The following is a 23,323-nucleotide window of genomic DNA, read 5'->3' on the forward strand; positions in this document are numbered from 1 at the left end:
AGTACGCTTACGTCAATGTGAAATATATACAGCATGCGATTGATATATTACATCAACAAAGGGACTTGCGTCTACGTGTACGCAGCTGTCCAAGAGAGACATAGTGAACGTATCCTTGTACGTGCATTGCGATCTCCAAAGTCCAATCTTACATGAAGTGGGCGTTTTTGTACAGTTCATACGCTAATGGACTATTTCCAAGACCGGCTTAATGGCTGCAAACATTCATAATTGCTTCTCACAATGTATTCCCTTCATTAGTTTTCATCTTACAGTTGCTGTTAGACCTCAGGCCAAAAAAAAAAAAAAAAAAATACCCACTCAGCAGCCGAGCAAAAATATCTACAGCGTGTTCTACATAATCAAATCTGATAAGACTCAAAAACATTTTTTTTCAGTGGTAATAGTTTGTGATGGCATGAAACGGGGCTTTGAAATAATACATAAGGTGTTCAAAGAGTTTTTGTAGTTTAACACTGGGCTTCCTCTAGGCATCGTACTTCTTTCCCGCCCTGTGGATCTGCTGGTATAAGGTCATGGAGAAGGCCATCCCGAGCAGCTGCAGAGTAGAGGAAGTGACATCAGCATGGTGTGCATCAAACAGGATGTGACATCATTAGAGGCAAAGCTATTTTCAAAACATGTCAAGATGAGTGTAATTGTAATGTTTGTACCTGTAACACCAGCACACACATCGCGATGGTTCCAAGCAAATGTTTGTTGTCGTTCAGCCATTCCTCGACCTTCTCGTAGCAACCCTAAGAGTCAGAAAGAGGACTGTGTGTTGAAATGTGCAATAATATTATGAGTAATATTGGGGAGGTTGTTTTGAAACTTTACGGTGTGCAAGATATTTATAATATAAAGTAAAGTATAGTCATACTACCTTTTAAGCAGTCAGCTGCAGTACAAGCTATACAAAGAGTAGCTAACTACATTAAAGCTATTTAAATGGGGAAAACCCTTTAAAATATATAACCCAGCTACATTATTAATCTGGGTGATTGCAGGAGTATTTATGACTACCTCAATTAGTGTGACGTGTAGGAAATTTAATCTAAATAACTACTAGCACTACAACGCTCTTTGATTCTACAACTGAATCAAAAACATTTTAGTGTTTAACTAAATATTTTTGTATTATGCAAACAGTAACTACTGTTTATGTTGTTGTACAAAAACAGTAAAATCTAGTTTTAAAAGAAAAGCCTAATTAAGCATTATTAAATTGATAATAAATCATTTTTTTCATTTATATGCCTAGATAAATTGCAATTTTTCATTTATATGCCCCAATAAACTGCATTATTTACCTACATAAATTAATATTAACACAGTGTAAAGAAACATACAGATGAATTAATATTTTGAACTGATTCACTGATTAATTTTGAGTGACAGAAATGAGTCTAGCCACTCTGCATTTTCGCTATTGAGGTTTGAATTAGAGATAAAATAAAATAAAATAAAATAAAATAAAATAAAATAAAATAAAATAAAATAAGAGCATTAAAATAAGGTTCTGGTAATAAAACAACATAAAAAACAGTATAAATGACACATTAAAATGAAGACATTAAAATAAGTTTTTAGTAATAAAATAGAATAAAATAAAAAATTATATGAAGGATGAATTTAAATAAAGGCATTAAAATAAGGTTCCGGTAATAAAATAAAATAAAATAAAAAGTAATAATAAAAAAAAAAGTAATAAAAAAATAAAATAATATAGGGCATTAAATTAGGTTCTTAAATTATATTCTGTAAATTAAATTAAATAATTAAATTAAATTAAAAATTAAAAAAAACAGTCGTACCTGTGACCAGAAGATGTTAGTGGCGTTGCGACCGCACTCTCTGTAGTGCTCCTGGCAGCATCTGTCTGGCACCGTTTTCTCCTGCAGGGCATCATGCCAGTCTGTGTGCCCAGTTACACCACAACACTCCCACTGAGAGACAGAGTCAATATTCAGATGCATCATTCCCACACTGAAAAAAATGACATTTTTGCAGACGCCTCCATATTGTTCAATACTGGAGGGCTTCATGAGTTATCTTCCATAATTCTGTGGAGAGCAGCTGCGGATAGACACGGCCCAATCAACTACCTGAACTCTCGGTGACCCATCATTACTGTCACTGATGACCGTATATCACACCTGCACTCATGCACACACACCTCAGCTTGGATAATGTTCCAGGCGTTGCGGAGGCCGACGTTATTGTCCGTGTTGTAGAGCCGCAGGCCGTCTTTAAGATCCTGTTTAGCGTTCTCGCTCACCTGCGGGAGAGTTTAAAGTCAAGTGAAGCATTTGTAATCTGAAAATGAGTTACAGAGCTTATGTTTGGAAATGAAGAAAACTTTAAGAACACTGAGTGTTAACCAGGATAGCAGGTGTGTGGGCTGTTGTTGTCAGGATTCGTGTGGGTAATGAGAGTCTGTGCACGGTGGGTGGTTAGTTCTGTGTTTGTTTCTGTGCAACAGACAGATTGAGAGGGTGTGTGTGATGCTTGGTGTTCGTACTGTACCTTGTCCGTGTACACGAAGAAAAGGATGAGCAAAATCAGCTCTGCCAGCAGAATAATCAACAGAACAATGAAGAACTACAAGTAAAAAGAGAGTATAAGTAAGTAAATTATTTATATACAACAAAGTGCAGAGACATACTGTATATACTTGTTATATTGTGAAATGTGTGATTGTGAGTGGTCAATTGTGACATTGAGTTGTCAGTATATATATATGGTAACACTTTATTTTATGGTCCAATTTCCTCCATTGACAGCAAGATAATTAACACTTTTAAATGCCCATAAAGCTACTAAAGACATATTTAAAACAGTTCATGTGACTACAGTGGTTCAACCATAATGTTATGAAGTGACGAGAATACTTTTTGTGCACCAAAAAAAAAAACAAAATAACTTTATTCAACAATTTATTCAAAACGTTTCGAAACACTTATGACCTAACAAAGCCTCGTTTACTGAAATCGTATGACTTTGCCAGTTTGATACATGCTCTGAACCACTGATTCGAAACAAAAGATTCGTAAAGCTTCATGAAGCAGTGTTTTGAAATCGCCCATCACTAGATATTGTTGAATAAAGCTGTTATTTTGTTTTTTGGCACACAAAAAGTATTCTCATGGCTTATTAACATTAAAGGTGCTAAAGAGGATCTTTTCGTCGACTGAGAAACCAAAGACTGTTAGTGAGTTTTTGAAATGAGCGCATGCGTAAGAACAACCCCCCTCTTTCACAGCTCATTTCAAAGGAACGCATCCCAAAACTTGTGCACAAGTACTGGAACACGAGTGTTTACCACAAGGAACATCATGGCAGTGATTGACAAGCCAGAGGGCCAATCGTTTACGTGATCAGGGCTGATGTTTTTAAGGCCCTACCTTGTGCACAGATGATGTATATTAATATTATTACTTTCAGTGCACCTAATAAATAGTCTTTTATCAGTTAGTAAAGACAGTTTCAAGTAACATTGCAAAAATGTATAAAAAAAAACATCCTCTTTAGCACCTTTAAGGTTGAACCACTGTAGTCACATGAACTGTTTTAAATATGTCTTTAGTAGCTTTCTGGGCATCTGAAAGTGTTAATTATCTTGCTGGCAATGGAGGCCTCACTGAACCAATCAGATTTTATCAAAAATATCTTAATTTGTGTTCTGAAGATGAACGAAGGTCTTGCGGGTTTGGAATGACATGAGGGTGAGTGATTAATGACAGAATTTTCATTTTTGGGTGAACTAACCCTTTGTGGTTGAACCAGTATAATCACATGGACTATTTTAATGATGTCTTTTCTGGGCTTTGAAAGGTGCAATGACTTTGCTGCCTATGTGTGGTTCAGAAACCCTCAGATTTAATAAAAAATATATTTTATTTGTGTTCTGAAGATGAACGAAGGTCTTACAGGTTTGGGACGACTTGAGGGTGAGTAATTAATGACAGAAATTTCATTTTTGGGTGAACTAAACCTTTAAATCAATATTTCATTACCATTTATTTATTTATTTGTAATAAACAGGATAATGTACAATCAGTGCAAAAATAAAAAAAAAGGTCATACAAATTGTTTGGTAATACTTTATTTTAGGGTCCTTTAACTAGTTGCTTATTAGCTTGCATATTACTAGAATATTGGCTGTTTATTAATACTCATTAAGCATAAATTAATGTCTTATTCTGCATGACCATATTCTACATTCTTCATTCTTCATCCTACCCAATACCTAAACTTAACAACAAACTTACTAATTATTAATAAGCAGTAAATTAGGGAATTAAATTATTGAGGGAAAATTCATTGTTAATAGTGAATATGTGTTCCCTATACTAAAGTGTTACCAAGTGTTTTAGGTGACCTGTCCCACATCAGAGATCATTCTGCCTGTTCACATAAGCCATAAGAAGTATCACCCAAAGGCTGACAGAATCTATAAGCAAGTGGAATTTGCACCATTCATGACAATGGAGATAGGCACGCTTTTGTTTCTCACTCGCAGCATCTCAGCTGCGCAGCATTCTCTCCACTCCCACACTCTCAATCAATGCAGCGCTACAAAGACCCCTGATGCTGCAGGGCGTATTGTGAATCATTTACATGACATACACGTTGGTCCAGCAACCAGTTGAGTAGTTTTCTGGACAATATAGTATGCTTTACTATATAGACACACTCAAAGGTAGTTGAGTGTGTTGAGTTGACTCCTAGTCTTAAAGGTAGGAAAAATATCTTGTTTTGTTAACACTATATGCTTAAACCTGTATTTTACCTCAAGATATTTACCAAAAAACAACCAATCATAAACTATGTATGCCAAACTGGGCTTTGTGGGTTCATGAGTTGATGAAAAGCTATTAATTAGCTAAAAAAATGCATGACATCAAAGAATTATGAACATATGAACGTTTTGTTAAATTGCTGAAATATTAACTTAAGAAGATACTTAAGTAAATATTTTAGGTCTTGGTTAACAAAAAAGTTTTTGTGAATCCCTAAATGAAACAATTAAATATTTATGTGCTTTGTAGCATAACAACAACTATCAAGTGTCATACTTTCGTTGCATCGCCTGAAAGAACATGTTAAAAATGCAGTGACGGCAAAGGAAGTTATGAAGTATGAAGATGAAGTGATTCTTTGGAAGACAACCAGAGAGGACGAATTAAAACATAGCTAAGACAGGTTTTGCAAATGCACTTTGTGAAATCTCAAAACCTGATAACTCAGGATTACACTAACCCAGGGTTAAAATAATCCTGGGTTAACAATTAGTGCAATGTGGGAGTTGTAGGTGTCGACTTACACTTAGCAACAGGCACTTGTTCTCCTTGATGGCACCGAGGCAACCCAGGAAGCCCGTTACCATGACGACGGAGCCCAAGGTAATGACCAGATTGGCAGCTGAGAGGGAGGGGAAGGAGGGGGAGAATGTGGCAAAACTGCCCTGAGAAACGGACAGCCAGATGCCCACACCTAACAACCCACAGCCCGACAACTGAGGAGAGACAGACAGAGAGTGTTTCATGTTAATAAACACACAGAAACTACATAACCGTTCAGTTCAACAATATTTTACTTGTGCACAAGTTTTAGACCAACTCTTCAGTTTCCATCACTGAAGTCAGGAGTCTCAGGAGCACTTGAGTGCCACTTTGTGAACTCAAGTTCACCCAAGGTAAGCTATAGTTACTGATGCAGGACAGAGGTAGATATTTGTGCGCATGCCTAATCAACAAAATGATACCTGTGTCAGCTCTGCCTGCTGTGAGAGCAATATAAATGCTAATAAAACCGCAATAAAGTACTGAAGTGTGAATTTTGTGTGTGTGTCTAGACTGTAAGAGAGTACAAGGTGTGCATATCTCGTATGGGGAGAAACTCTTGTAATTTCATGCTCAGGTAACCGAAATGTAAAAGTAGTCCAAGCAAGGCAAAAGGAGAAAGTTAGCTAACACACCTGGACCAGCTCCAAATAAAAAACGAGATATGCTGTACATGCGGCACAAGGTGGTACATATGTACATTTGTATGCAAGGGATTTTAAATAAGATAAAACATTTATTTTTTTTCTGAATCGCTGCAAAATTATCCCAATTTACCATGCAGAGTTACACATTTGTATAATCCTTTATTAAAATAAAGCTAAACATCTGTAAAACATTTATCTTGATGATTCAACTCTAGTAGGGATGTATATATATATATATATATATATATATATATATATATATATATATATATATATACAGGATCTGATTTGTGAAAAAAACAGAGGGGGGATGTTTTGAAAAGTTTTTTTTTTTTTTTGGAAAATTTGTTAAAAACCACAGTGGAGCTATATACTACGCGTTTGGTCCCATTTATTTTTGATCACAGTGCATACACATACAAACTTTTAGTCCTAAAGTGCGCACATCTGTAGAAATACACATTTACCTCATATTTTATTAGATAGAATATAATCCTGGCCGTTTGCAGTTTTTTTTTTTTTGCAGTCAAATGTAGTTTGCTAGGGGGGTACGGGGGCATGATCCACCGAGAAAATTTTGATTTCCCTGGTGTACATATGTGCGTTTTTAAGACGTTTTAAGGCCAACAAATTGGATAACAATAGCTTTAAAACCAAGTCAACAAATACATGCATGCACAGTTTTGAGGCAACTTTAATCGCATGTTTGGTAATTTCATGACTTAACTTACAACAGAACAACGACTGTCATTGCTCGTAGTTTCTTTTACGCTTTATTTAAGCTATAATAAAGTAATTACCCAGCGCGCGCCGGAGCATTTGCGCACGCAATTCTTGAGTGCGCGCCGCTCGCGAGCACAGTATAACGGCTGATTGGACAGTCATGTTAATTTTTCTGAGTTTCACCGACATAGCCTGACAACATCTCATCTGACCGCAGTTTACTGTTGTTCAACTGAAGCAGCCTCGTCGTCACCTGCACCTTTTCCGCGCTCGTTTGACTTGCGCCTGGCGCTGAGGCGAAGTCTGAATGAGCGTCTGAAAAGTGTCCCGTTTGTTGTGGTCGTAAAGAGACAGTTCTATATAAACGCAGCGTTTTACTTGGCGATGTTTTAAAAAAAGATTTTTATTTTTGGTATTATATATGCTCTGTTGGTTGTTTGTGGAGTAGCATCACCCGGGGGGGATATTTTTTTTATCCCCACCAGGGATAAAAATAATTCAGCAGAGGTAGGGATACATAGACCAGAAGGGGGGAAATCCCTCCCATCCCCCACTACAAATCGCACCCTATATTATATAATATATATATATATATATATATATATATATATATATATATACACACACACACACGCACAAAACATTTACAAAATTTTATGTCAGTTGCGATTAATCATTGATTAATAATCGATTAATAATCGATTTGACAGCATCAATTAAAAATAATACATTTTAAAATATAAAAATCATTAATAAAACTAAATCAATAAAACCTAAAATCAGTTGTTTTAAATGCTACAAGTGAATTTAGGCATCAACAACATCATAATTTATAGTATAAAAAATGGACATTCATTTTAAAATTGGCTAAAGATTGCATTTAACAATGCTAAATTATTTATGTTTTTAAAGATTAACTTAAAATAAATAAGTTAAAATATATTATGTTTAAAAGTCTTTAAATGAAAAATTTAGTAGGGCAAGATGTTCTCTGTTAATCCTCTCTCACATTATGTGTGTCATTGCAAGATATGCCCTACAGTGCAGCGGTCTGGCTCCCCACACACTCTTCTTTTGAGTGTAACTGAAGGTGAAAAGCTGTGTCATTCAGTTCCCTCGAGAAAATACCCAGCATGCACTCTGAGAACCACACAGAATCTGAAATGAGCCAGAATCCTTATGCCCAGAAAATGATGAGTATGAAAAATAAGAGATAAAACAGGTGTGTGTAAGAGAGAGAGAGAGAGAGCAAGACAGAGAGAGGGAGGGAAGGAGGACAGCGAGTCAGAAAAATAGGTTAAAGATGATGAAAACTTTTAAAAGCCATGAAAATGAAAAGTATGGCACAGTAATCAAAACGTCTGAGAGGAAATAATTAGGGAGCAAATGCAAGCAAGCAAAATAAGCCAAAGAGCACTCAAAATAGAAAATAACAGAATAAAACATAGACAGGAAGAGAAGAGACTATTCTGTCCACAGGAGCAGACAGACCACGCTGGATAATAAACAGCTTTTAACCCAAATTTTAGTATTCACCATGCACTACCAGAATGAAGACACACACGCAAAACAAACTAAATTCAATCTATTCTCTGTGCCTTTGGAAAATCCTTCATAATGGGTTTGTTCTTAATCTAATCCCGCATTTCAAACTGGAGGACTGTTCGTTCGAGAGGTTTTGCTTTTCAGTGCACTGCATACAAACACAGGCACACATTCACTAGATTAATGGTCTGAAGTAGCAGCATTGAACACAATTAAAGGTGTGTGAAGAGAAGATCATAGAAAGGACAGAGGAGACAATACAAAGCAGAAAAAATGGAAAAGGGTGAGAACAGAAGAAAAAGAAAAAAGAAGAAATAAAAGGGAAAGGACAAAAGGATTTGAACGGAAATGGCCTAGTAAAGAGAAAAACGATCTGTAATAACAGGAAAAAAGGAAAGACAAAGGCCAAGAAAGGAATCTGAAAAGAAGGAATAGAATGAGAAGTAAATAATAGAAAAGGACAGGAACGGAAATGGAAAAAGAAAGGAATAAGGAATTAAAGAGGAAATTAATAGAAAAGGACAGGGAAATGAAACAGAATAGAGTGTAATAAGTCAGGTTCTGGAAGTAAAAATGCCATTCATTTTCTCCATAGGGAAACAGATTTTTAAAACGACAAGACAGACCTAATGTAGCTACGAGGTTGTTAATCGTTGCTTCTGTTGAAGCCATCAGCCTGCACTATTTCAACAATTTTTAAAATAATCACGTTTAACTATATTTAAAAAACTACATTACCCACGATGCTGTGCAGAAAAATCTGAGAGTCGAAACAAGTGAAATGTGCCAAAAGAGCTTGTTAGCTCCGCCCACTCCCATGAAGCACTCTCAAAATATTTTCAACATTTGTATATATATGCATATTTTTCAATAAATTAAAAACATTTTTCAATGAATAGCTTTATATACATATTTCCATCGTTTTTAATTCAATTATGATGCTCGCAATGTTTCATGGGATTGTAGTTCTTTCCCTCACTAAAGCTGTTAAAGGGTTAGTTCACCCAAAAATGAAAATTCTGTCATTTATTACTAACCCTTATGCCGTTCCACGCCCGTAAGACCTTCGTTAATCTTCAGAACACAAATTAAGATATTTTAGTTGAAATCCGATAGCTCCGTGAGGCCTCAATAGGGAGCAATGGACACTTCCTCTCTCAAGATCCATAAAGGTACTAAAAACATATTTAAATCAGTTCATGTGAGTACAGTGGTTCAATATTAATATTATAAAGCGACGAGAATATTTTTGGAGCCCCAAAAAAATAAAACTAAATAACGACTTATTTAGTGATGGCCGATTTCAAAACACTGCTTCAGGAAGCTTCGGATCATAAATGAATCAGTGTATCGAATCTACTGTTCAGAGTGCCAAAGTCACGTGATTTCAGCCGTTGGCAGTTTGACACGCGATCTGTATCATGATTCAACACACTGATTCATTTACGCTCCGAATCTTCATGAAGCAGTGTTTTGAAATCGGCCATCACTAAATAAGTCGTTATTTTGTTTTTTGGCGCTCCAAAAATATTCTCGTCGCTTTATAATATTAATATTGAACCACTGTACTCACATGAACCGATTTAAATATGTGTTTAGTACCTTTATGGATCTTGAGAGAGGAAGTGTCCATTGCTCCCTATGGAGGCCTCACGGAGCTATCGGATTTCAACTAAAATATCTTAATTTGTGTTCTGAAGATTAACGAAGGTCTTACGGGTGTGGAACGACATGAGGGTAAGTAATAAATGACAGAATTTTCATTTTTGGGTGAACTAACCCTTTAAGCAAACAGATATATTCAACAAATTTAAATGAATAGTTTTATATTTGTCAATTTTTGTTGTTCTTTCTGTCATTAAAGTCATTAAGTACACAGTCTTGTATCTTTGTATTTTTGTCCGATTTTCAAATACTTTTTGGCTACAAATCAAAATTTGCAATGTTATGATTAACCTTGTAGCTGGTTGGTTTTGTTTATGGCTTATAACCAGCGCTGCTAAAAAGCGGGCAGGCACTAATCCACTCTAAAAGACAGGAAAAAGGAAAAGAATATAAAAAGATGGAAACAAGGAAACAGGAAAGGACAAATGACAGGAAAGGGATAGAAAAGGAAATGACAGAAAAGAAAGGAATAGGATAGGAAACGGGATAGAAAGGAAGGAAAGGGAAGAGAAGAACTGAACAGAAAATGGCAGGAAAGGAAATGGAATTACAGGGAAAAAAATAACAAAAGGAAAATTAAAAAGGAAAGGAAAGAAAAGAAAGAAATCAATAGAAAAGGACAGGAGAAGAAAAATCGAAAGGAAAGAAAGTACATTAATAGAAAAGGACAGGAAAAAGTACAATGGTAAGGAACTAAATGTAGGTAGCATCGATGAATAAGTATTAGAAATAAAATACCAAATTTGAGTCAGTCATTAACAGACTCTGCATGCAAAACTGACCTCACACTCACTAATGAGTGTACTGTGTGTTTGTGACCTTGTGAAAAGTGAAGTGAGTGGCCTTAACTTTCTGACTCATGTATTAAACATGGAGCTGAGAGCCATCAGGCTCAGTAATGTCAAACACATGAAATATAGATTAACAGTGACCTGAAACACCTACTCAACTCCACTCAGAAACATCATTACCACCCCATTTACATCCTAGTCAGAATATAATAAAAAATAAAAAAAACACACAATTTGTCAACTGTGTTTCACATAAGCAGGAAGATCGAAGGTTTTTGTATTATGTTATGAGAAGATTTTATTAAACGCTTCTGTAAACCTTGTAATTCAGAACAGGAATGTAATTTCACTTCAATGGAAAAATGAACTCAAAAATTAAATTCCAGCGAATCAAAAGAAAACCAAACTGCTTAGACAAACCGTTCCATCTCAAAGTAATTCTATCTAAAGCTTTCTGCGTCTCCCTTTTTAAATCACTTTTATCTTTCTTTTTATCGCCCTCCTCCGTCTCTCTTTTATTCCCTCTCCGCCCCGCTGTTTAAAGTGTACAGTGTAAAATCTCCAGGCCTTTGCAATCTTTCCCTAATTTCCTTATTCTTTTATGTTCCCTTTCCATCGCTATATGGGTGTATATGTGGGTGTGTGTGCAGCGGGAGATTTCAGAGCAGTCGGGAGTTTTTTCTCAAGTTTCCTGCTTGTGATTTGGTGCTTCCGTCATTAAACCCGCTCAGAATCAAACAAACAACAACACACACGCACGGCAGATCAAACGAGTAAACTCTCGCAACTCACAGAACCATCATCTGACACACAGACTTCCTGCTGTAAATACACAACAACACCAACAACACCACAGATGAATGAAATGTTAAATGGTGAGCCTATAAGAGATGTTAGAATGAGAGAGAGCGAGAGGAAAAGAGGGGGGTTCATTTGAGTGATGAATATGTATTACTGCCTTTGATCTAAGAGCATTTAACACCTCATGAGGAACCTCCTTTCCTCAGCTCACATGACATCCCTTACAAACACTGACGATGGTATCCATTTTCATCTGTATACTACAGTTATTACCAAAAGCATCATGCCCATTCAAACTGAAGTGCATTTTGAATATAATTTTATAATTAAGTAAATAAAAATAATTACCATCTTTGAAAATGAAAGGTAGCATGTTTAATTTCTGACGGAAATTGGAATTTCCTTTAAAGGGGTCCTTGATTTCACTTTTTTAACTTTAGTTAGTGTGTAATGTTGCTGTTTGAGCATAAACAGTATCTGCAAAGTTACGACACTCGAAGTTCAATGCAAAGGGAGATATTTTCTTTTAAAGAATTTTCTGTTTAAGGACTACAACAAACATCTAGTAGGGAGTACAACTAGCTTCTTCCCTTGTTGGGGACATCATTAACCGTAAAATTTACATAAACCCTGCCCCAGAGAACACGAAAAACAAAGGGGGCGAGGCCATGTTGGGCTGCTTTAGAGAAGAGGAAGAGTTGTTGTAATAGAGTAATGTTACCATGCCGTCATTTTACGCCGGACTGCTTCACAAACAATGGTCAATTCAATGCTGGATTTGCACAAAAGATTAACATGACGGCACATGATAGTCGATGAGTTGAACAACTCCACAGCAACTACATAAATTTATCCACTAACCATTCAGAAATGTCCAGTTTCATTCTAAAAGTTGTAACTTCTTCCTGAGTCTTTCCATCAGTGTTGAATAATGTAAGGCTTAACACCGTTACTGACAATCGTCATTTTGGCTGCGTGAGATTTTCCAGCTTTGTTGTTGTTGATCAACCGAAGCGAGAGCTGTTAAAGCTCCGCCCTCTTCTGGAAAGGGGGCCGGGAGCAGCAGCTCATTTGCATTTAAAGGGACACACACAAAAACTGAGTGTTTTTGCTCACACCCAAATAGGTGCAAATTTGACAAGCTATAATAAATGATCTGTGGGGTATTTTAGCTGAAACTAAACAGACACATTCTGGGGACACCAGAGAGAGATAGACTTATATTACTTATATTAACTTAAGGACTTATATTATATTTATAGACTTATATTATATTAATCTTGTGAAGAGGGGCATAGTAGGTCCTCTTTAAGGGTTACATGATACTTGCATGATTTTCCAGTTGTTTGTGATTATTGGGATCTTTAGAAGCTACTGCATTCACAACTACGAATCTATCTATTGAGGTACTTTAGAGATGAACTGGAAAAATAATGGAAAAAGATATTTTTTAAGCTAAAAAGATTTGAAAAAGATTGACTAAAGATTTAATGAATTTCTATGACTTTTCCAGGACAAAGACTAAAGATTTAATGAATTTCTATGACTTTTCCAGGACAAAGACTAAAGATTTAATGAATTTCTATGACTTTTCCAGGACAAAATTGGTGTTATTATCTAATATTTTCATGATTGTGGGACCCTGCAACACAAGACAATATCTATGTGCAAAACACAAACACCATGCATCTTATTCCATCAATCATCTCACATAAACACGCACTGTCTGAAATCCGACATACTCCCCTGACTAAGAAGTCTGCGACCATTGGCACAACTAACAGCACCAGAATAGTGTCAGGGCATTGATATGTGGTTACTTAGGTGTTTTAGCATGTTACTATGTGGCTGCGAGAGTGTGATTCACATCCTTCTTTCAGTGTAAATCAATGGGATTGTGTTTCCTGTTGTATCATCAATAATGTAATAGCATGTAAACAGAGTAAAAGCACATTTCTCTTAAGATGCACAATTCGATTTATTTAATACTTTAGGGTTACTATCTAGGGTTAGGGATTTAGACAATTCTACAATCCCAAGTATGAGTGGTAATAATATTGATGCTTGCCAGTGATGCGTATCAACCACCACTAATGATCTGCTGCAAACTCACATCAATGGCTGAGTCAGAAATTAACATTGTTGAACCATTCAAACATTGTCTTGAAAGTGCCACAGAGACACCGTGTTCACTTTCTGGAAAAATCATCATTCACATAGCAACAGTCTCTGCACATTAAATTTGTATAAGAGAAAGCATTTTGACAACAAGCAAGTCTGGATAATTCATGCTAGAGTTTGATACTCACCCAGAACAGCAGGTTGAAGAGGAACATCATGTATTTGACACAGCACAGGCATCCACGAGCCATCTTCAGCTTCTCAAACTCTAGGAGCAACACAAACGACAAGTCCAGGTAAAACACAACATACTTCCCACGGGCAGACACGCGCTTATCCTGAGGCTTTCCTCCTGGCGGGACCGCAACAACAGCTCCGTCGTTCTGTGCTGTTTGATCTTTGACATTTGAGCCCCGGGAGCCATAAAAGGCCCCCACGGCCAGACGGTGACCCCGACGGGCCGCCCGGGTGAATTCTGACTCTGCGCTGTCCAATGAGGGGCTCCGCTGGACCTCGGATTCGTGGCTCTCACACCTCTGCATCATCGGATGAAGGCCGAGCGGAGGGCATGTTTCACACACACAATCACACAAGCTGCAATTTAGCGCGTCTTCAAAGTTGCTATTTGAAAGAGACGGATTTAAATTAAACAAACAGATGCGCTCACATAACACAAGAACTTAAAGCTGTCTTAGTGTGAGTTTTTTTCTCCAATGGGATCCGTAATTTCCTCTGCACTGAGCACGTCTTTCTCCCTGTGCTTTTTCTTCTTTCTGCCTTTTCTATCATGCATGTGGGAATGCAGAGCATGTGCTTTCAACTTTCCCCGTTCTCGCTCCATCGCACTCTTTCACTGCTCTGGTTCGGCATGATTCGCTTTGCTGCGTGTACCACATTTTTCTCTGCATGCTCTCGCTTCCCTGCAGTGCTATTATTAGTGATTTCCTCTCCCGGCTCTTTCCATCCCAACTAGCACTCTGTCCCTATCTCTGCATCCTCCTACCTTCATCCATTCATCCCGCTCTCTCTCTCTCTCTTTGGCTCCTCCTCCTGCACTTCGGCCAATCTGTTTGCAGGTCAGTGGATGCGTTATCTCCCTGCCCACGTACCTTTTGAAAGTATCACAAGCCAAGCGGGAAAATGAAAGCTGTTTGAGGAAATAAAACAAATCCTAGCACACGTATGTGCAGTAGTATGTGCGAGTTTGCCCATGTGTGTGCATGCCGTCTCGCCTAATAAGAGCAATTCTGCAGAGAGATTGTGCAATCATAGCCTACCAAGTGTAAAGACTGCATCTGATGAGTTGTTGTTGGTGCTGTGTGATGGTGCTATTAAACACACTTCAGCAACAACATATGCATTTGCTTTGTTTTTAGTGATCCTGATTTAACCACTGGCTAGGATTGCTGACCTCTGATGTGAGCTGCAGTGAAGTGTGAATGATGCAGCTTGTCAAACAGAATGATACCGGGTCCAAATTAAACACATACAGTCAGTTCAATGAGTTGTATTGTCTCCTATGGTCCTATGTCACATTTAATTTTCACAATCCATGTTTTTCCATGGAGTTTTTTTTTACTGGGAAGACATATTTTCAATGTCGCATCAGCTGAATGATTGACACTGGTACACAACAGTACAACACACAGAACAGACTGGAGGTCTATTCCTCACAGCTGTTTCTAATTACGAGAAATTATACATGGCATCTACCCTAACTAAGATTCATACAAAATTCAGCAAAATCTGACAAAATATACCACTGGGTATGTCATCGTTTGGAAAAAAGGTTTAGCTTGAAGTATGATCATTTGGTTAATCATATATAAGCAAAAAAAAAAAAAAAAAAGTATATGGTATGTCCTTATTTATATAACTAAACGTGCATGTCTGTGTATATTTCTATAGAGATCCTCCTGTGTTATTATTTTGGTGAATTTTTTTAGCTATAATTCCTCTTTCCCTCCAGTGCTCCTTCCACTCTAATTAAATGGCATAGCAATATTGTGTAACAGTGTGTGTGTTTATGTGTGTGTTGTATGGAGCTGACTGTGTATTTTACCCTGCGGTGGCTTTGTGAGATCTGATATTCTCAGGAAACTCATTAGACAGGGTTTTATTGACTGAACAGTGTTTATTTTGCTGTAACAGTGGATATAACTTTCCCACAGCTCCACAAACTGCTAGCAAATTTGTACACCTGAGGACCACCCATAAATGTATAATGTTCCTCAGTGTTTAATTTACCTGTCTTGGCAGGGGATTTTCATCTTAAGTCAACTATAAAATAAAGTTAAGTTAAAAAAAGTAAAAAAAAAAAAAAAAAAAGGTTTTACTATACAGTACACTACACTTTAAACATTAGGGGCCCTATCATACACCCAGCACAATGTGGTGCAATGCAGCGCCAATTTTCCTGTGGAATTGGGCAACATTAACACTGCGGGTTGTTTTTCATGTCCGCGGGTTGAAGCAACCCTAAATAACATGATATTTAGCCCCTGGAATGCGAATTTCTACCGTTTTGTTGTGAAAACCTGGCAACCCTGAGCCTGACGCAGTTATCATCTTCATGTCCGGTGCCACATTGTTGAAAAAGCACATGCTTTTTCGCCTATTTGTGCGTCCATGGTCTGAAAACGAGGTCTGTTCGGGTGCATTGTTGGCGTGTTGCTATTTTGAGGCATCTGAAATAAAAGTATTACAATGTAAAAGACTATTATTGTGTGACAACCCTTTTAGGCCATTTTTCCCGACGTTAAACTAGCAAAAGTGGATTCGACATGCCCTAAGTGCACTTAGATCTAAGATTGTTAAAATAGAGCCCTATGAGTCATTTAAATTAAAGAAATTTAAATTAAAGGGTTAGTTATAACAAACATCAGCAGATTTTTGAGTTTTCTCAACTTGTTGTATTCAGTTTATACAACAAAATGTTGAGAAAACTCAAAAATCTCCTACAAAAACAAGTTGTGAAAACTCAAAAATCTGCTTAAGTTTGTTGTCTTAAACTTTTAAGTTTTCTCAACTTTAGATTTTTGTTAAAGTGTATAGCGGCACATAACATTGGATGCTCTTATAGAATATTTTATGGCTTGTGGGTCTCATGTGGCTGCTGTCTTGGTGCCTGAATAGAACATAACAGTAGCGCTGAATATCTGTTCACAGGTACTTAACGCATCCACAGTCAGGAACAGAAGTCATTTATTATATATACAGAGAATAGAGGACAGAGTGGAATGCAAGACATCTGATGGAGAGAGAGAGAGTAGGAGCCTATTCTTAAAGTTCGTATTTTTTCTTAATATTTACCAAAGTATTGTTGAACGTGTATTTTATTGCATATTATTATTGTTTTTATTACAATTTCTTGCATCTTTTGTGCATGTGCATATACTGGTGCAGTGGCATTATGTAAATCATGCCAGAAAACTACTAGAGAAAAAAACTACTGGAGAACTTTGTAATTTTTGTACATGCTTCAAGAGATTCAATTTCTTACATAACTAGTCAGTTAGCATGCAAAAATCAAATATGTACTATTTGAGTGGTTTTTATTTAACTTTTTACTTAGGAAAATGTTTAATTATAGTTACAATGTATATCATATTATATTATATTATATTCATTTTGGAAAAATAGTGCAGAATCTTTAATATTTCTCATTAAATTAATATTAGAATTTCCCCAGAATGTCTAAATTGCTGTTTATATCTAGGTTTGAGCTTTTTTCTTCCCAGATCTTTAGTGTGGTCAGTGTGGATTTTTGGATCCCACTGTATGTAGTAAATGCTGCCCAGATGTGTGTTTAAGGAGTATTAATTAAACAGACTCAGAGGAAGCACATCTGCCACCTCGTACAACGCTATAATGAACATCTGCCTGCCAATCTGCTCAGACACACACTCACTCTGATCCTTCTCTTTGTACACTATTCAACGACAATGTGCTTAGATCCTTCTGAGAAAACGAACATTTCTAGTGTTTATAGGAAAGTTTCTCATTGTACATGACTGTGGTTACAAACAGGCCATTTTGTTCAGCTGGACACGCCGGCTTGCATGTAAACCGCACTTTCAGGCACTCAAGAGGGATTTATTCCCGAACAGTCTGCCCTATATGTAAATCAACTACCATTAACTCTCTATCCAGGGAATGCCGGTTGACTTGCTGGCAAAAAAGCACTTTTCAACACTTTCTAGGGAAATGGGGATTGCGTGTTAGGAAAGAAGGAACTGAATTAGTGCTGTTTTCATCCTCCATCAAGCAAAAAGATTTCAACCTGCTATACTTTTTCTTTCTAAGAATTAAAGAGCAGCTACAGTCAATAAAGAGAATGAAGATACAGGTGAAGTCACGTACGGTGCATAAGCAAAGGCTTAATAAACTACACAAGTGTACAGTAGTTGCCTAAAATATAACCTTTCTACCTGGCATGAAACACTATTTGCATACTAACTGTGCAATTGTACAGCATGCCAGATTAGTATGGAAGCTTGTTTCCGCCATGAAATTAAAAAAAAGGTAATTGCGAGTTTATATCTCACAATTATAAAAATTATATTTTTCTCAGAATTGTGAGATATAGTCAGAATTGCAAGTTATAAAGTCAAATAAAAAAAAATAAGAATTTTGAGTTTATATCTCACAATTCATACTTTATAACATGCAATTCTGACTTTATAACTCGCAATTACAAGTTTAAATCTCGCAACTCTTTTTTCCTCAGAACTGCATGACATAAACTCGCAATTCTGAGAAAAAAAAAGTCAGAATTGTGAGATAAAAAGTCGCAACTACCTTTTTTATTTAGTGGCGGAAACAAGCTTCCATAGATTAGTATCAGTGGGCACCAAATCATAATATGTTAAAAACAGTATTTAACAGGTTCCCCAAATGCATACTATTTCCAAATGTGCATTAAAATATGCATGCTTTTAGGGCTAATATTGCCCACAACAACCCCAAACACAGGTTTTCTAATGGTTCTCTGATGCAAATGTACACTGATGAGCCAAAACATTATGACCAGTCACAGGTGAAGTGAATATCATTGATCATCTCCTAACAAGGCCACATATAAAGGTCTGCAACAAAGATGTCTGTGGTATAATTTTAATGATGCAATATACCACACACACTCATGTTTTTCAGCACTTCTGCATTCACACATAAAAGCATTTAAAGCCATTCTCTTGGGTTTGTACCTTTTACAATAGTAATGAGCTTTTGTATTGCTGAAATGTCTGGCAACACACATCATGGTCATGCTAGAGAGTAATACATGTAATATTACAAGTCACATTGAACTGAAAACTTATGATGAATGTATGCAACATGACTGAAACAACAGCATAAACAGAACAGCCTGTCCAATATTTTTATAACAACTGGCATTCAAGCTGTTTCCCTGCCCACGCATGAATATTAGAGATGCCTTCCATGCAGAAAATTAAATTTTCATTGTCAGAACGGAAAGAAGGCATTTGATTTGACCTTTAACAGGTAAATGAATTCCCTTTCAAACATCTGAAACCTAACAAAAAAGCAAGCCAATGTGCATAAGTTGTTTTGAATGTGTGTAGAGTTCAAGGTTAGTTAAAGAACTACATTAAAGGTTCAGTTATTGTAAAAACGCCCTTTGATGCGAACATTCAGAACAGGACGTACTCTTTGAGCATGACAGCCTGAGGGCATGTGCTGTCTCTAGTGCTGTCTTAGTCCTTAATTATGTCATTAGTGCTTTATTCTGCTTTCTATTCACAAGACGCTGTGCTCTGACCTGCTCCAGTTCACACTTGATCTCTTTTCTCTGTTTTAATTACACTATTTAGCGCTAATCACGTGACCTCTTTGGAGGTGTAAGCAATTTTGTGATGCACTGCCCTCTTGTGGTGTTAAAATCGGATACTGTGCTATCTCTACTATCTTGGCTGGACTTAGTCGGCCTGATATGAATACTTAAAGGGATAGTTCCCCCAAAAATGAAAATTCTGTCATCATTTACCCAAGGCCCCATAGTATGGAAAAAAAAATACATTGGCTCTCTGGGCCTGTTTGGTTACTCATATTCTTCAAAATATCATCTTTTGTGTTCAGCAGAAGACAGAAATTTGTACAGGTTTGGAACAACTTGAAGGTGAGTAAATATATATTTTCCTAGCATTAGTCCTGCTCATTTGCAGGGAACGCTTTATCTGAATTATCCGCGCACACACATTGGATTTGGCACAGGTTTTTATGCTGGATGCCCTTCCTGATGCAACCACACTTGAGGGTTATGTGAGTAAATGATGACAAAACTTTCATTTTTGGGTGAACAATCCCTTTAAGTTGTAAAGTGTGTGTCACGAAATGGTGAAAGGTCATAACTCTCGAAATATAGGTCAAATTTGATCTGTAAAGAGTAAGTCAACAGAATTAACCCCACATCCAATGTTTTGAAGATCAAAGGGTTAGTTCAGCCAAAAATGAAAATTCTGTCATTAATTACTCACCCTCATGTTGTTCCAAACCTGTAAAACCTTCGTTCATCATCGGGACACAAATTAAGATATTTTTGATGAAATCCGATGGCTCAGTGAGGCTGAAATCACGTGACTCTGAATCGCTGATTAGACTAGATATTGTTGAATAAAGTCGTTATTTTGTTTTTTTGGCGCACAAAAAGTTTTCTCGTCACTTCATTACATTAAGGTTGAACCACTGTAGTCACATGAATGGTTTTAAATACGTCTTTAGTAGTTTTCTGGGCTTTTGAAAGTGCTAATTATCTTGCTGGCAAAGCCTTACCGAGCCATCAGATTTTATCAAAAATATCTTAATTTGTGTTACGAAGATGAACAAAGGTTTTATGGGTGTGGAACGACATGAGGGTGAGTAATTAATGACAGAATTTTCATTTTTGGGTGAACTAACCCTTTAATATTAACTATTAATATAATTATAAATTATTTGTAGATAGATAATAAATATAAATACCACATTGTTTTTGGTATTAGAAGTATATATTATAGTATAACAATTCAAATTAGCGTATTTATTATGATTTATAAATTCAAATGAGAGAGCTGTATTAATACAGCCATATTGGGCACATTCAGAACATGTTGATTTACAGTAATATTCCAGTAGCTGCAGAGTTTTCAGATTAAAGGCTTAACGTAAACACAAACCTTAAATAGGGAAATGATGTGCATGCAAATGTGGTCACTGTTTCCATGAGTCTGCAGCAGGCATGCAGCAGCTGCTTTCAACTATGTGCTTTTTAGTTGCGCCAATTCTGCACATTCCAGCGCAGCGCTAGTCACAGCCTGCGGCTCGCGCACACACACACAACACTACTGAGGTATAGTACCTCTATGAACAACTAAGGAGAAGTTTCCTGAATGCTAAGGAAGCTTAGTTTTCTTAAACTGTAGGCCTTGAACACTGTTGCACTCCAACGTGAATAGAGCCAAATCTGCTGAACTGACGGCACGTCTACATCTGCGTAATTAGCTTATCTTTCCATATCAGAAAGCCAGTTTCCGTAGTAGCAGAGATTATTCCTAAACCTAGTTTGACACATTCAAACTTCCATTTACTTTAGTTTTTGTTTAAATAACACATTATAGCCACATAACAAAACAAAACTTTAACTATTTTCCTTAAACTGATATAAACATTCACGAACTGATAAACATCAACAGAACAACAAGCTACGAGAATAGACTAGGCAGCCAAAATAAACAATTATAAGACTAAATATTAAAAATGTAGACATTTTCATATAAAAGTATAACATTTTCGTCGTTTTTGAGCCTTACTCACCTTATTGGAAGCACAACTTATGTTTTCCGATTTGCTTTCTTCTTTCCGAATGAAACTCTCCTCACTTTCGTTTGCTTTTTTGTTTATATAAACGATGTTTTAACTGTTACCAATAGAAGTTAAACGCATATAAACTATCGGTAAGCAGACTTTTGCTTTCATGGTAGTCGGAAAAAGTTCCGGAGCTCGAAAAAATCGGAATGGCAGTAAGTTTTCCCACGAACGGAAACAGTGTAGCAGGAAAGATGGAGAGGCGTGACTTCAGTCCGTTTACCGTCACTGCTGTAAATCCACAGGAAAAAACTACTGGCGTTTACTAGCAGGGGGCGCCCCTTCAGTCGAGGATTATTAAACATATTAAAAATAACTATTACCAAAAATATGTTACATGTAGAAATAAGCATGCAAAAAGCACTTTTAGGCTCTGAAACCTTTCTTTCTCTCTTATTTGTAATAAATTATGCTATGTTTACTTGACAACTACAGTCAAACCAAAATGTATTCAGACACCTTGAACATTTCATTCATACTATAGTTTAAAAAAATGGTCATAAAATATGACAAGATCTCAGAGTTAAACTGTGTCAGAAAAAAATAATCTTAATTATGTCAGATAACACTTAAGCAAAACATGGTCAGGTCAAAGTGTCCCAAATTTTTATCAATTTTACTGGTAGTCCAAGAATTTTTGGGTATAATACGTCACAGTTTAGCCTACTTTATTTTGCTATCCTCACTTACATAAATGAACTATAGTGTCCTGCACCCACTAGTAAAAATATATCAAAAATTATATCTAGTGTCTGAATAATTTTTGGCTTGACTGTATATTTGGAAGCAAACTAGAGAAATGGAGGAGAAATGCGAAGTTGTTTTATTATTTTAATCATGTGAGTGCATTGGCTTAAGTGAAAGTTTTGACTGACAGCCTCTAGAGGTCAAATTTAATTTAATGAGCTGTTTTTTTTATACCAATATGTTTGGTCAAAATAGAGTTTAAACACTGATTTGTGTAATTTTGTCATTTTCTGCCAATAAACATTACATAAACATTAAAATTAAATGGTATAAAACTAGGCTTTTACAAACCCGATTCCAAAAAAGTTGGGACACTGTACAAATTGTGAATAAAAAAGGAATACAATAATTTACAAATCTCATAAACTTATATTTTATTCACAATAGAATAGATAACATATCAAATGTTGAAAAGTGAGACATTTTGAAATGTCATGCCAAATATTGGCTCATTTTGGATTTCATGAGAGCTACACATTCCAAAAAAGTTGTGACAGGTAGAAATAAGAGGCCGGAAAAGTTAAATGTACATATAAGGAACAGCTGGAGGCAACATGATTGGGTATAAAAAGAGCCTCTCAGAGTGGCAGTGTCTCTCAGAAGTCAAGATGGGCAGAGGATCACCAATTCCCCCAATGCTGCGGCGAAAAGTAGTGGAGCAATATCAGAAAGGAGTTTCTCAGAGAAAAACTGCAAAGAGTTTGAAGTTATCATCATCTACAGTGCATAATATCATCCAAAGATTCAGATAATCTGGAACAATCTCTGTGCGTAAGGGTCAAGACCGGAAACCATACTGGATGCCTGTGATCTTCAGGCCCTTAGACGGCACTGCATCACATACAGGAATGCTACTGTAATGGAAATCATAACATGGGCTCAGGAATACTTCCAGAAAACATTGTCGGTGAACATAATCCACCGTGCCATTCGCCGTTGCCGGCTAAAACTCTATAGGTCAAAAAAGAAGCCATATCTAAACATGATCCAGAAGCGCAGGCATTTTCTCTGGGCCAAGGCTCATTTAAAATGGACTGTGGCAAAGTGGAAAACTGTTCTGTGGTCAGACGAA

At 36.6% G+C, this 23,323-nt stretch overlaps 1 protein-coding gene across 2 annotated transcripts; it reads right to left on the minus strand.

Moving 5' to 3' along the window:
* Positions 1–269: 269 nt before the first annotated feature.
* Positions 270–21,723, minus strand: tspan9b (tetraspanin 9b). Of its 2 annotated transcripts, XM_048155203.1 has the most exons (8): positions 21,454–21,723; positions 13,830–13,909; positions 5,330–5,521; positions 2,530–2,604; positions 2,180–2,281; positions 1,818–1,949; positions 675–758; positions 270–559 (listed from the first exon to the last, which is right to left on the minus strand). In XM_048155203.1, exons 2-8 carry the CDS (start codon positions 13,890–13,892, stop codon positions 488–490), a joined length of 720 nt encoding a protein of 239 aa, XP_048011160.1. In that variant the 5' UTR covers positions 13,893–13,909; positions 21,454–21,723; the 3' UTR covers positions 270–487. The 2 variants fall into 2 exon arrangements, with proteins under 2 accessions (XP_048011160.1, XP_048011159.1); XM_048155202.1 differs by lacking the exon at positions 21,454–21,723 and having other exon boundaries at positions 13,830–14,762.
* Positions 21,724–23,323: the final 1,600 nt, after the last annotated feature.

The sequence above is a fragment of the Megalobrama amblycephala genome, linkage group LG14, assembly GCF_018812025.1.
Source record: "Megalobrama amblycephala isolate DHTTF-2021 linkage group LG14, ASM1881202v1, whole genome shotgun sequence".
NCBI classification, from domain to species: Eukaryota; Metazoa; Chordata; class Actinopteri; order Cypriniformes; family Xenocyprididae; genus Megalobrama; species Megalobrama amblycephala.